We start from the raw sequence: 14,682 nt of genomic DNA on the forward strand, positions 1-14,682 counted from the left end.
TATATATACACAAATTTGGCCAGGGTTCCTATCACTAATAATTCATAAATATCTTAATAGATAAATAGGGTTAAAATTTGTCTTTGATCTTACTGAGGCTTTGTTAGCTACACAATTTCTGCTCAGTGACTCTCAGTGACAGAATACAATCGAAGGTTGAGCCCCTGCTGATAAAATAACCAGAATTTCAATGTGTGATTTTTTTAAGTTATATTACACTTGTATAGTGCTTCTTAGCATATTATTTGAAATTTAGCAGACATTAGCTACATGTCAGGACTATGAGGCACAGGTACACAGGAGAGTAAACGAGGATACTTTTCTTCTGCGCTCAGAGTTCAACTGGAAGCAGCAAATGTACAAATAATGAACTATAATAAAATATCCATACCATAAATATGTGATTATTAAACAGAACTAATTATAATTTAAGAATTTTAATTCAACCATGTAAATGATTTTGATCTTTGATTTAATGAAACTGCATGGCCTCAGATTAAAAACAACACGTGTGATTATTCATTAAACATGAATTAGCTATGCTTTTGTAAGAACACTTCTGCCTGTATGAGAATTGATGACTGTTTAATCCCTGCCTACCATAATAGTGTGTCCTTGTCTTTTGAATAAGATTATAAGTTATATTTTAAACTGAACACATCAATAACTTATGACATTAAGAATAATAATTATTCATAATATTAAAGTCATTATTTCTTGGCAAGTAACGTTATATCTTATACCATTGTACTGTTGTATTCTTTTTATTTTTTAAAGAGTATGCAGATGAGAATTGATTATTTGATCCATATGTACATAAAAATGTATCTTTTACTTTTAAAGGCAACTTTTGAATGAATCTATAAATTCTGTACTAAGCCACCATTTGCCTCACTAAATTGAGTGTGTTTGCTTTCTGTTGGTGAGACCACCAACTTCCTGATCTGTGAGTTCTGGACATGAGGTAGGACAAGAGCCCCAAGGTAGATCTTCTCACTTGGGTCTCCAGGACTTGGGCAAGAGGCTAGGTCAGACCCGTGGTGCAAGTCAACTCTCCACCGCTGAGCTTCTAGTAAGAGCTGGGCTGCTGCCCTAAGGAGTCGGAAAGCTACTGGGAGCTCATAGAGCACCTTGCATTCACATAGGTGAGAGGAGAGTTGTAGTGGACAGAACCATCCATGGAAGTACTCTCAGGGTCCTCACATTAGTGTACCTGGCCGACTCTTGTAGAAGTATGCCTTCCCTGACACTTGGGTTATCAATATTGCCTTACTCTTGACTCCAAGCAGGGGAGGCAGGAGGCCTAGAGCCAGCAGGAAGAAGAGGGAGAGAAATCCAGAATCTCTGGGCACAGTGAAGGTTATGAGAAGTAAAAGAGTAAGTAAGTAGGCACCAGGCCTAGAAAGAAGGCTATGCTAAAGACCTCACAGATACAGAGTCCAGAAATGGGGTGAGGCAAATGGAATCTGTTGATAAGCTGTGGATCTCACACTGAAGTTCTAATATTTGCTTCGATGCTTGTATTAATAAATGAACAGAGCACTCAAGGGAGCCATCTCCAGAGGTCTTCCTCCACATCACAAGTAGTGGTGTGTGATTGTTATTTTTTTTAATTTAAATAAAAACTATTGTCCTTAGCGCATCCAAGACTTCTTTAGATACAACAGGCCAGACAACTGCTGATTTGTTAAACACTTATTCGGATGATGACTACATTAAAAAAATCCAGAAGCGCCTCGAAGAAGATGCTTTTGCACGAGAGCAAAGAGAGAAAAGACGGCGGAGACTCTTAATGGACCAGTTAATAGCCCACGAAGCACAAGAGGTAAGATATTTAATTGTTGATTGAATAATAGTGCTGGAAGATTTTACAAAATGTAGTCTTTTATACACACATATGTGTATCTTATGTATGTATTATGTGCTACTCTGAATCAATGTCACATCCTCACATCATAACAGCAAATAACATTCAGAAAACAAATCTACATAAAACATTTACTAAAGAATCTAAAATCTGGTAATGGTTATACAGCACTGTGAATTTACTTAATTGTACATTGAATTATGCACTTAAAAATGAATTGAAATCGTAAATTTTATGTTACACATATTTTACCACAGTAAAAAATACTGACAAAATAGGAATCTAAAATCTATGTCAGCCATGTATATCTATTGTTACATTTAGAGGTAAAAGGAAACTTTTCATCCAGGTTTTATTAGGTATAATTGACAAATAAAAATTGTATATATTTAAGATGTATAATGTGATGTTTTGATATATGAATACATTGTGAAATGATTACCATAATCAAACTAATTAACACACCCATCACCTCACCAAAAAAAAAAAAAATAGTTACCATTTTTGTGTGTGTATTTGGTGAGAATACTTAAGATCTATTTTTATAAGTTCAACTTTTTTTAGATTCCACATTTAAGTGAGATCATGCAGTATTTGTCTTTCTATGTCTGGCTTATTTCATTTAACATAATGTCCTCCAAGTTCAAACATGTTGTCACAACTGACAGGATTTTCTTCTTTTTTAAGGCTGACTGTATTCCATATATACACACACACATATGTGTGTATGTTTGTGTCTCACATTTTCTTTATCCATTCATCCATCAATGGGCACTTAGGTTGTTTCTATATCATGGCCATTGTGAATAGCGCTACAGTGAATATGGGGGTGTAAACATCTCTCTGATATACTGATTTCATTTCCTTTGGATATGTACCAGAAGTAGGACTGCTGGGTCATATGGTAGTTCTATTTCTAATTTTTCAAGTAAACACTATCCAGTTTTCCATAGTGGCTGTACCAATTTACATTCCCACCAACAGTTTACAAGGGTTCCCTTTTCACCACATTCTTGCCAACACTTGTTCTCTCGCTTTTATTTTATATTTTTTGATAATAGCCATTCTAAGAGATATGAGGTGATATCTTATTCGGTTTTGATTTGCATTTCTCTGATGATCAGTAACGTTGATCATCCTTTCAAATACCTGTTGGCCATTTGTTTGTCTTTTTTTTGGGAAATGTCTGTTCAGGTCCTCTCCTCTGACCATTTTTTAAATTGGGTTATTTGGTATTTGGCTATGGAGTTATTTGAATTCCTTACATATTTTGGATATTAACCAAAATGTATGGTTCCCAAATAGTAATTTCCCCCATTTTGTAGGTTGCCTCTTCACTCTTTTGATTGTCTCCTTTTCTGTGCAGAATTTTTAGCTAGATCAAATCCCACTTGCCTATTTTTACTTTTGTTGCCTGTACTTTTAGGGTCATGTTAAAAAAATAATTGCCTAGACTATTGTCAAGAAATGTTTTTCCCTATATTTGCTTCTAGTAGTTTTATAGTTTTAGGTCTTATGTGTAAGTCTCTAATCCATTTTGAATTGATTTTTATATATGGTGTGAGATAAGGGTACAGTATCATTCTCCTGCATGTGGACATCCAGTTTTCCCAGCACCATTTGTTGTAGAGACTGTCCTTTCCCCATTGTATAGCCTTGGCACCCTTATTGAAGATCAATTGACTGTAGTACATATGTAGATTTATTTCTGGGCTCTTTCTTCTCTTTCACTGGTCTATATGTCTGTTTTTATGTCAGTGCCATACTGTTTTGAACACTGCATCTCTGTAATATATTTTGAAATCAGGAAGTGTGATGCCTACAGTTCTGTTCTTCTTACTCAAGATTGCTTTTGCTGTTTGGAGTCTTTTGTGGCTCCATATGACTTTTAGTATTGTTTTTCTATTTCTGTAAAAAATGCCATTGGAATTTTGATAGGAATTGCATTGAATCTGTAGATCTCTTTAGATATTATGGGCATTTTAACATTATTAATTCTTCCAAACCAGGAACATGGGATATCTTTTCCATTTATTTCTGTCTTCTACAATTCCTTTAATTAATGTTTTATAGTTTTCAGTGTGGATCTTTTGCCTCCTTGGTTGAATTTATTTTTAAATATTTTATTATTTTTTATGCTATTGTAAATGGGATTGTTTTCTTAATTTCATTTCAGATAGTTCATTGTTAGTGTGTAGGAATGCAAATGATTTTTATATGTTTATTTTGTATACTGAAACTACTGAATTTGTTTTTTGGTTCTAACATTTTTTTTTAGTTGTCTTTAGAGTTTTCTATATGTAAGATCATGTCATCTTCAAACAGACATTTTACCTCTTCTTTTCTGATTTGGATGCCTTTTCTTGCCCTTTCTTGCCAGTTTCCCTGATAATGACTTCCAGTACCAATAGAAGTGGTGAGAGTGGGCATACTTGTCTTATTTTTGATCTTAGAGGAATGGTGAAAAGCTAAAAGCTTTTAGCATCATACCTTTAGGTATGATGTTAACTGTGAGCTTATCATATATGACCTTTATTATGTTGAGTTACATTCCTTCTATACTTAATTTGTTGAGAATTTTTATCATGGAAGGATACTGAATTGTTTCAAATGTTTTTTCTGTATCAGTTGATATTATCAAAAAGGGAACTTTTAAATGAAAACATAGAAAATTAGTTAGTCCTCTCAGTTTGATCTACTCCAGTGGTTCTCAAAGTGTGGTTCTTGGACCAACAACATGAGCATAAGCAGGAAACTTTTAGGAATGTGAATAATTAGGTCCCATCATCCGTGTTAACAGGGCTGCTAGGTGATTTGATGCAACTATAGATTGAGAATCACTGATCAACTCTTATGTTTAACACATATTTACTGAACCTCCTCTGTGCTCTGGGGACTTGTCCTAGTCCCGGGATACAACAATGAACAAGAATAATGGGAAATCTGCTCTCACAGACCTTGCTGTTTGGGAGAGGATCTGTAAACAAGCAACTACATTGGAATGTGGAGGTGCCATGAGGGTGATGGGAGGGACAGGTGACACATGGGAGGGAAATCCAGCCCTGGCCTGGTTCAGAGATGATTTCTGGAGGGGGATAGCACAGAAGCATGAGGAAGGGTCAGAGTTAGCTAATTGAAGGTGGGGGTGATTTTAGGGGCTGGGGATGGGGGTTAGTTTCCAGCAGAAGCCAAAATGGTGGAAGGCAAACTGTGTCTCCAGAGAGAATATCGTATGGAAAGGCTCAGGGCTTTCAGCAAACTAAATGTCATCAGGCAGGAGTCACCAGAGGTCAAATCATAATGGGCCTTGTAAGATATAAAGATGCAAATAGGAGATTTTATCCTGAGTGCAAAGGGGAACAAGAGTGACAAGGCTAGATTTGCCTTATAGAAAGATCACTCTGGCTTTAGTTTTAAGAATAGATTACAGGAGGGCTAACCAAGTTATAGCTGTTGCTGTAATCCAGGTAAGAAACTATCCCCATTTAAATTTAGGGGAGTGGCAGTAGAGATGGAGAGAAGTGGCTTCAGGAGCTATTTTAGAAGTAAAATCAATGGAACTTACTGATTCATTAGACATGGGGGAGTGAAAACGTGGGATGAGGGGCTCAGTGTCTGGCTTGGGCAGCTGAGTGGATGGAGGAGTCTTTTGCTGTGATACAGAAGATGGTAAGAGGAACGCACTTGGGGAGGAAGGTGATTTGAGTTGTTAAAGTAAATAGGACAAATCTGTATGTCTGAAATGTGAAAGACCATTTGAAGATACTTCTTTTATTCACCTGACTACATCTGGTCTGCTCAGTGGTTCTGTTAACTGAAGGGAGATCCAAGCTTCATGTAAGTATGAAGAAGTGAAACTGTTTATCCATGCGGCCACTCCTTTCCTAGTGAAAAATTCAGAGAATAACTCTGCCATCTCTTTGTGCTAAAAGGTTATTTCTTACTTCAGATTCACATATATTTTTACTCAGTCAGCTTGATAGTCACTCTTTTAATTAAAAGAATTACAAATTATGAAAATTAGATGATTAAAAAGTAAATTTTAGAATAACTACCTATTTCAAGTTTCATTAACTAGCAATGGGATTTTGAACACACTTTCATTTATTTTACAAAACAGTTGTGTGTTGGCTGCTAGGTTTTTTCTTTCTATTTTTCTGTTTATAATCCATAATTGATATTTACCTAGAAAGTGGGGTGAATGAATTCTTTCTAGCTTTCCTCACTTTCAACCAGGATGCTCTTAGCATTGATTTTTTTAAGGCTCTAGCTGGAGATCTGTTCAGGGATCCAGCAACCTAAGAGACATTGAAGGAAGTCAGTGCTCCAACTAATGATATTTCCACCAAGGGAGCTCATCTCTGTGCTGCTTCTTCTCTGTGTTTGGGGAAGCTGCTACATCTAGAACCAGGCTGGGTCATGCAGCAAGGGACCTCCGCTCCCACTGCTTCCTTCCCATTAAGTGTCCCCACCTCCCTGTGCCGCTGACCCAAGTGCCTCTGCTCCACAGCGGTGGAATGTGCGCCATGGTCTGCCTTCCCATTCATCCTCCTCTCCTCCAAAGCGAAAACGGTACTTGTCAGGATTAACATTTCCTCTGCTTCCCTCAAGTATCTGCTGCTTTTCGGGAGCGTGACATGAGTCTTGTGTCAGCCCTGGATACTTTGATTTGGCTCTATTTGCAGTGAATCTATCAGAAATGCCTCATAATATCTTCTCTAGCCTCCAAGTCGTTGCAATCTGCCCCTGGAGTTTACAGACCCTTGTTTTAGTTGGGCTTATAAAGAGAGAGCCAGAGATCTGTGCTCAGGTTGCTATCTTGCCTAGTTATCCATAAAGAAATGTCATTATGTGAATGAAATGATGAGACTTAAGGTTAGAAGGATCACTTTAACTTTTTTAGAGGATAGATTCTGGAGAGGGATGGGGGGGAAGGCAAGGTATGGGGAGGGGCTGATGTCCACTATGGGGTGTCAATGGGCAGTGTCAATAGGTACCGAATGGAGTAGACAGTGATTTAAAACCATACATAGGAGGCAAAATAGACTACTTCTTCAAGAGTTGTATTAGGGTGACAAGAGGAATGGACTTAGGATGACCCTAACATTTTAGGTCACCAAGTCATGGGTTAATAGTGTCATCAGTGGAGACGGGGAGATACTGGGGGAGGACCAGGTCTAAAGGGGAGTTAGTGAGTTTAGTTTAGGACTTGTTGAGTTTAAATACTTCATAGGCATTTAAGTGAAGATTTTCAGACTGTGAAAAGCACACTCCCAACTGATAGTGTGATCATTTGGCCAGCATCTTAGCTTGTTCTTGGGATTCATTCCAGCGCACCTATCTCTACCTTCCCAGAACCTTTTCTGGATTATTTCCTTGGAACTGGCATTTGAACACCAGACACCTCCCCCATCTCTTAACTAAAAGACCCTTGAATGCTTAGCTTCCACGTCTTTCCTGCCATGCTCCATTCCTCCAGGAGAGCCGCTCGGGCATCTTTGGAGAATTAAAGTAATGGTATGCACCAGAGTAAGCTCCTAGCTCCAACTCATGGGAAAGGCAGAGGTCTTGGCAATCAAACTGAGCATGTTTTGGATTGTGTATCTGTAAGTCTTCCCCAAATATGATTAAATATACTGAAAAGAGAAATGTGACTTCTGTTATTTTCTATTTTATTCATTGCAGATGTAGACTATTTCATCTATGTTAAGGGTTAAACAGACATCTGTAGGCTGCCCTAAGCACTTAACCATAACATATTTTTCTATGAGAAAATGTGTCCCAAACTGTAATGAAACTTTGGGAAAAAGTATGTTTCTAAAACATGAGCTACTTGTACAATGGAACAAAAAAAGAATCTTTTCCACTCAACTTTTGGTTGCAGGTCTTAATACACTTGATGGTTCTTCATACTGAAGCTTCATATACATAGCATTGACTCAGCCATTCAACAGTAATTTCTTTTCTTTTCCTTTTTAATCATAATGTGTTGTCATCTAAGCAATAACCAAGACATATCTGACCAACCCAGTTCTTCATCAGGGTCAGAATGACCAGCTCTCATCTCAACAACCAAATTGCCTTGCCGTGTAGACACAGACAAATATAGAATATATTCCAAATTCAATATAGAATTCACTTGGAATAATAAATCAAGGCTCTACTTTTAAAAAATATGGCTTTGACTATGCTTTATGTATCCCAAACCACCCCCAAAATGTGGTAGGCAGTTTGGGCTGGGCTCAGATATATGCCTTTTGGTGGTCTTACCTGGCTTCTCTCAGATGTCTTTGGTCGGCTGGTGGGTTGGCTGAGGCTGGCTGACTTGGAAGAGTTTCATTAGTTCCAGCTGAGAAGACTGGTATCTCTCTATGGTTTCTCATTTTCTAGCTGAGCAGAAACTGTGGTGACAGTGGCAAGGGTCACAAGAGAATTAAGAAAGTCAGACCACAAGTGTTTTGTTTTGTTTTATTTTTGCTAATGTCCCACTGGTGAGTTCAAGTCAGAGGTCACCCCATACCCCATATTTAAGGAGTAAAGAAATAGATTCTTCTTCTTGATGGGGATATCTGCAGGATAGCATTGGAGGCTGTGGATGAAGAAAACTGTAGAATCGGTGGCCATTTTTACATTCTGCCTCACCTCCACTATTGGACCTCAAAAGAAACAAATGATTAATATTAAAGCTTCTAGAATGTTGTAACTAGATGAGATATATGTTTCAAAGTTGTTCATGATTTTATTCTTATCTGATATATTAATAACAGAAAAAATTTCATATTTACTTTCAGTTGAATTTTATTTAATCTACATTTTTATATAATCCCCAAGTTCAAGTTTTGGTATTTTCCACAGAGTGTTATTGTTATTTGTATCTTGATTCTGAACATACATATAGTATTTCTCCCACAATCTGAAACAGTGTCACTAGTGATGCCAGATTTTCTTCCTGAACAATTCGATTGTTGAGTGTTAAATGGACAACCCCAATGTTTAGTTAGATGTTCTTCTAAGTCTTCTCCGTGGAGAACTATAATTACGGCTTCCTTCCACATGGTGTCTCTGTTTAGACAGAGTGAGAGAGCTTGAAGATGCCTTGGAGACCATCTTTTACCCAAACCCTTCATTTCCCCTGTCAAGAAATAGGCCCGGAAAATCCGAGTTACTTGCTCAAGGCTGCAAGCCAGTTAATGGTACAGCTGGGGCGGCACTGGCAAGGGCCACTGATTCCCAGTTTGATGCTTCTTCCACTGTTCACTGGTTCCCCTTCGGTTCTCTTAAAATAGCCAAGGGAGCCAAGAGAGTGCATCTAGTTTCTCTCTCAGGTTACAACCACTCAGATTTTCTAAGATAAACTGTAGGTCATTTCCCCTTAGCCTCTTCTCCAATCTTCCCAATCTATCATGTAGGAATTGAGATGGCCCCCCTGGGAACTAAGCAGATCTGCCGTCCTCAGCCAGACAATGTCTGCGTTTGTTTTTACAACTAGTTTTTATGTTAAGAGTGCATATAGCACAATTCCAAGTTTCTGAAAACATGCTTATAAATGGAGAATTACACCCTTTGTTTATAAAACCTTGAAAAAAATTACCTAATCTATTTTTTGATCCGATTTTAAAGGAAGTAATAATTCATTTAGAATAAGGAGTTGCGAAACCATGTGTTTCCGGATACCAAAATTATACAACTGTCGGTGGAAATTTTCATTTTTATAACTCAATTTTTGCCGTGTTCAAATTTAAATCAAATAGAAGAACATCAATTCTGCAGGTGAATACTATGCCTTTTACACATGGTTTACGTGTAGGCTTTTCAGCCCAGCGGGAAATGTGGACATCACCTTGACAAATGATTGGCTCTCGCAATGGTGTTTCCAGGAGGCTTATCGGGAGGAGCAGCTGATCCACCGGCTGATGCGACAGTCCCAGCAGGAGCGCAGGATCGCCGTGCAGCTCATGCACGTTCGGCACGAAAAGGAAGTTTTACGGCAAAACAGAATTTTCAGAGAAAAACAATATGAGGAGAGACGGCTTAAAGATTTCCAGGATGCTCTCGATCGAGAAGCGGTAAACAATATATCCCTTAAAAATCCTCCTAAGGTCACTTTTGATCCTTCCTACCAAGTCAAGGTAAACAAGGCTGCGTTTAGATGCCAATCATTTAATGAGTTACTTTTTTGTATGATCTCTCTATTATCTCCCCATTTTTATCTTTGTACAACTGCACTGACAGGACACATAGCATCTACATACTATACTCTCTCCCTTTAGTCTTGATTCTACAAATATTTAATGCTCACCCTCAGTCCTTATGTCCACATCTCTCTGGTCATTTCTGTTGTCTGAAGCTCTCCAATAGATTCCTCAAGAACAGCTCATGGGAACAATATTCCCTGAGTGCTTGCATATTGATAACTGTATGTGCCTTTAATACTCGTCAGTTTTGTTGTATATAAAATCCTTAGTTCACATTTTCTTTCCTTGAATATCTTAAATACATTATTCCATTTTCTTCAGGTATAAAGTGTGCTGTCAAAAAAAATGAACGATAATCTAAATTTTGTTTCCTTGAGTCATTACTCTTGTTTTCTAGCCGCATAAAGGACTTTCTTTCCTTTAAAGTTCACTGGAATGTTATTTGGTGTTCATTGTTCTAAGTGAAAACTATTTTCAGGCAGTGAGGGCACTTTCAAGCTGCCTCCTTTTTATAAGACACCATTAGCCTTGAATAAGCAATTCCTTGCTTTCTGGTAAAACAAGACTTCCCAGGCCCATACTGTACTATTCCTTCCTCAAAACTAGAACAAGCCATTTTTCTAGGGTACCCTGGTTCATTGTAGTTGAGAATGGTTACAGAAGCCAAGATTTGGGTGCCAGGTATGCTCTTGGCCACCATGGTATCATTGTGTCTAGGCCCTTTATAACTCTGAAAATCAAATTATCTAATCTTTTAGTTATTTGATATATTAACATCTTCCTTATCTTTATATGTACAGTTCTAATAACCAAAATAGATGTATTTTATCAAGGGATTTATAGGAATCACTTCTTATCTTGTTCCTCTTGGGGCGGTTTCAAATTTATTCAGTCTGTTAAGCCAGATTTGATTGAAGAAATATAAAGCTCATGTGAGTGGCATTTTAGATAGCCTGTCTTTACTGCCATAAAATATTCATAAAACCAGGCTGAGCAGAAGACAAAACCTTACAGAAAATAGGAAGGCAATGCTTTATTTATCAGCACCATGGTTTCCACTGTGATTTTCCATGAAAGTGGAACACATTTTTTGACAAAATTATGCAATTTTGAGAAATGTCATTTGGAAAGTACAGTATTCTCCAGAGTCAGGGAAATGGTGCTTTTGCCTTTGTAGAACAGACATAGCCAAAACGTTAGGAGGAGAGCGGGGAACCATACGCCATGAATTTGACCTGCATGATCTCAAGTGTCTTTAATAGCCGAATTATCTGGATAATTATTTCATCTCTCTCTTTTTTTTTTTTTTTTTTTTTTTTTGCGGTACGTGGGCCTCTCACTGTATGGCCTCTCCCGTTGTGGAGCACAGGCTCCGGACGCGCAGGCTCAGCGGCCATGGCTCACGGGCCCAGCCGCTCCGCGGCATGTGGGATCTTCCCGGACCGGGGCACAAACCCGTGTCCCCTGCATCGGCAGGCGGACTCTCAACCACTGCGCCACCAGGGAAGCCCTCATCTCTCTTTTTTGACAAGAGTAAACTTGAATGGATTGAGTGGCATTTGCTCACATTAGAAATAATTGCCTGTTTGCTAAACATGTTTGCTTCACAAGCCCTGTTAATTCAGTGCAAAATAGTAAAGCACCGGTCTCAGAGCAGGACTGGTCTCACTGTGATGAGAAGCATGACCTGTTCTTTCCTAACCTGGGCTTGGACTCCAGAGGATTGGGACACTTGGTCTGCTAGAGCCTCAGAGGCCAGAATTGTGAGGCTCTGAAGCCCCTGGAAAAAATTTACACAATAACCTTTTCCCAAAGTTGAGGTATCTGCTTGCTGGGCACCCCTCCCTCTGAGATGGCCTGATTTCACAGTTTGAATGCATCACGTCCTCCAGCAGGAGTGGTTCCTAAGTACTTAGGCTGGTTCCTAAGTAAGCAGGGAGGAGGAAAGGGAGAAAGGGAAAGAGAACTTCATGTTTTTCACCATCAGGAGTTTTTGTTTGTTTTCTTTGGTTTTTAGGTTAAATCTGATGATCTCTTTTTTGAAGGCAAATGAGCATCTAGTCTATATTAATTAAAACAGTTGCCGATTTCAAATTTCATTGCCACCTACTATTATTCACAGTAATTCACCGCAATAGCATTTAACACTTGTGAGCATCCACTCTGAGTCCAGCATTGAGCTACGTTCATTACATGCATTATAATTCTCACAGCACCATTTGGCAGTGGACACTGTTCTTGTGTACATTTCATCTGTCGGGAGGATGGAACTTAGAAAGCTCAAAGTTGCACAGCTTGGTGGTGTGGCCCTAGCACAGCGGTTCTCAGAGTCTAAAGTCCAGGCTCATCACCGCTGAGAGTTACTAGCTCCCACGGACTTCTTTTTCCTTTTCCTTCTTTCTTTATTTAGGGCTACAAGCCACTTTGCTGTAATGGGACTGGAAATTGTGGTGGGTTTAGCACGGGGGCTGGGGAGAGGGTAGAAATAGCAGACTCCATGGCTAAAAAGAAGGAAGAAAGGCCTGGAAGGAGAGAGGGAGCAGGCAGGAAGAGAACACCGGGAGAAAGCTGCTCCATTCCTGCAGGGGGTGCTCCTGGGCTCCCGTCAAGGTTTTGGTTCCGTGGCATCTTAAACATTTCCACATGCTTTCCAGGCACTCAGTAGTAAACCAGCCTCACAACCCATTTCACTGGCTGGCTTCGTAAATTCTCATCTGGCGGCTCCTACTCGCTCAGATTCCTCTTCCCTCTGAAGTCTTCACACTTCATGAAGCATGCCATAAGTCTCTGTACTTAAACTGGATGTTTTCTCCATGAAAACAGGGCCTACAAAACAATACAACGATAACAAATTCTGGTGTCATTCCTGAACGTGCCAAATGTACAGACTTGACCTCAGAGGTCACCCAGACCAACTTCTTTCCCAACAAAACTAAAGCAAACTAACAAAATCAAACAACAATAACAAACCAAATGAAGCTTCCATTTGGTTCAGTGGACAGTAGCAGCCCATTGTCACGCATTTAGTTACTTGTGAATAGTATCATGATAACAGGTATTTGCTCTGAGAGTTAATTTCTGTTCATGCCGAGTCTTTTTACCATCCCCGCTTCACAGAGGGGGAGTGGAGACATAGGGAAGCTCTGATTTGGCCAAGGTCCCGCAGCTAGTACTTGACACCTGTACAAGCTGAGGCTTGAATTCGAGCACAGCTCCTGCAGACCCATGTTTACCGCCATCGTACACTTGTTGGGTTAAGTTTCAGGAGGCAGCTCTTGTTTCTGGAGCACGTTAGCACAGGATAGAATTTCTCAAGGAGTTGGTATAACTGTTTGAAAAGCAACATTTGGTCATGCCAAGTTTGACCTTTGTACTTAGTGTGAAGAGTGGGTTCCCTAAACAAAATAATAGTGCAAAGCAAACAGAGGGTAATGCCAAACTAAGTATTTTCTTACTTTCTGCAGAAATACATGTCTCTATGAATGAATTTTATCTATTTATTAAGGCTGTAACAGCAGAAGGTTTTGTTGTCTAAACACATTTAACATTTATTGGCAAATGTGTTATATTCTCAAGCCAGTATAATCAGGGAATTTCCAAAATATTTTCTAAGTATAAATCAGTATCCTAGAAGTCTCCCACTAAAAGACAGGGCATTGGCCAGAGCAGATGTGTCAGGTTAAGTCTCCTGAGATGGGTACACAGAAGCCAGCTATGCTTGGGAGCCAGCTATGCTTGCCTGTTTCTCTGTGATCCCCAACTGTATTTGCAGTCCATGAACTCAGGACTTCTCTTTAAACATTTCAGATCCAATTTATCATTAATCCACATAGCACACTTTTCTCTGTACTGGCTTTTGCTGATAACATAAGCTAAGGGTGGGATATTTCCGATATTGTCTTTGCCATCACACTCAGTGCTTAATGTATTAAGGAGAAAGTGCTCTCTCATGATTTATTTTTTTCTGATATAAAAGGAAGTTTCATTCTATTTAGAGATTTTTTTTTTGGCTATTGAAATGATGACATTATTTCTACTTGAATCGTTGCCCAATTACAGTGACTTAAAAATATGTCTTTGCTTCTTAGGCTTTGGCCAGACAAGCCAAGATTGATTTTGAAGAACAAGCCCTCAGAGTTAAGGAAATTCATGAGCAGATTGCCGTGGAAAGGGTTCAAGCTCGTTACAGAAAGCATTATTCAATATGTGCAGAAATTTTGGATCAAATCCTTGATTTGTCCACTAAAGTGGCGGACTATCGAATGTTGACAAATAAGTAAGTGTTGTTTTTTATTACAATAGTTAATACAATAGAGACACCACAGCAAACGAGAAAAGGGTAAGATTGTGACGTAGGCACTAAGTTGATAAGTAAAGAGAGATAACAATGTTTTGTGAAATGAAGACTAAGACGTGGGGTTCAGGATACCTTGATTACAGACTTAATTCACCCAATGACTAGCCTGATTTAAGGTGTATTTATGTCTTTTAACATTTAAACTTTGTGTCTAACTTCTCTATAATTTACAAAGGCAGCTATGATAATTTATTTGAAACACTAGGAACTTCCTAGAAGATAGGAATTACTTAAAGATTATTTTACTAATCATTAAATCGATC

General features: G+C 38.7%; 1 protein-coding gene across 1 annotated transcript in view; it reads left to right on the forward strand.

Moving 5' to 3' along the window:
- Positions 1-14,682, forward strand: part of SPEF2 (sperm flagellar 2) — a 174,360-nt gene that overhangs the window by 28,175 nt on the left and 131,503 nt on the right. Inside the window, 3 exon segments of the mRNA XM_029218282.1 lie at positions 1,639-1,825; positions 9,745-9,933; positions 14,151-14,338. Coding sequence (XP_029074115.1) covers positions 1,639-1,825; positions 9,745-9,933; positions 14,151-14,338 — 564 coding nt within the window.

This window comes from Monodon monoceros, unplaced genomic scaffold (assembly GCF_005190385.1).
Source record: "Monodon monoceros isolate NGI ecotype Baffin Bay Population unplaced genomic scaffold, NGI_Narwhal_1 Super_Scaffold_12, whole genome shotgun sequence".
NCBI classification, from domain to species: domain Eukaryota; kingdom Metazoa; phylum Chordata; class Mammalia; order Artiodactyla; family Monodontidae; genus Monodon; species Monodon monoceros.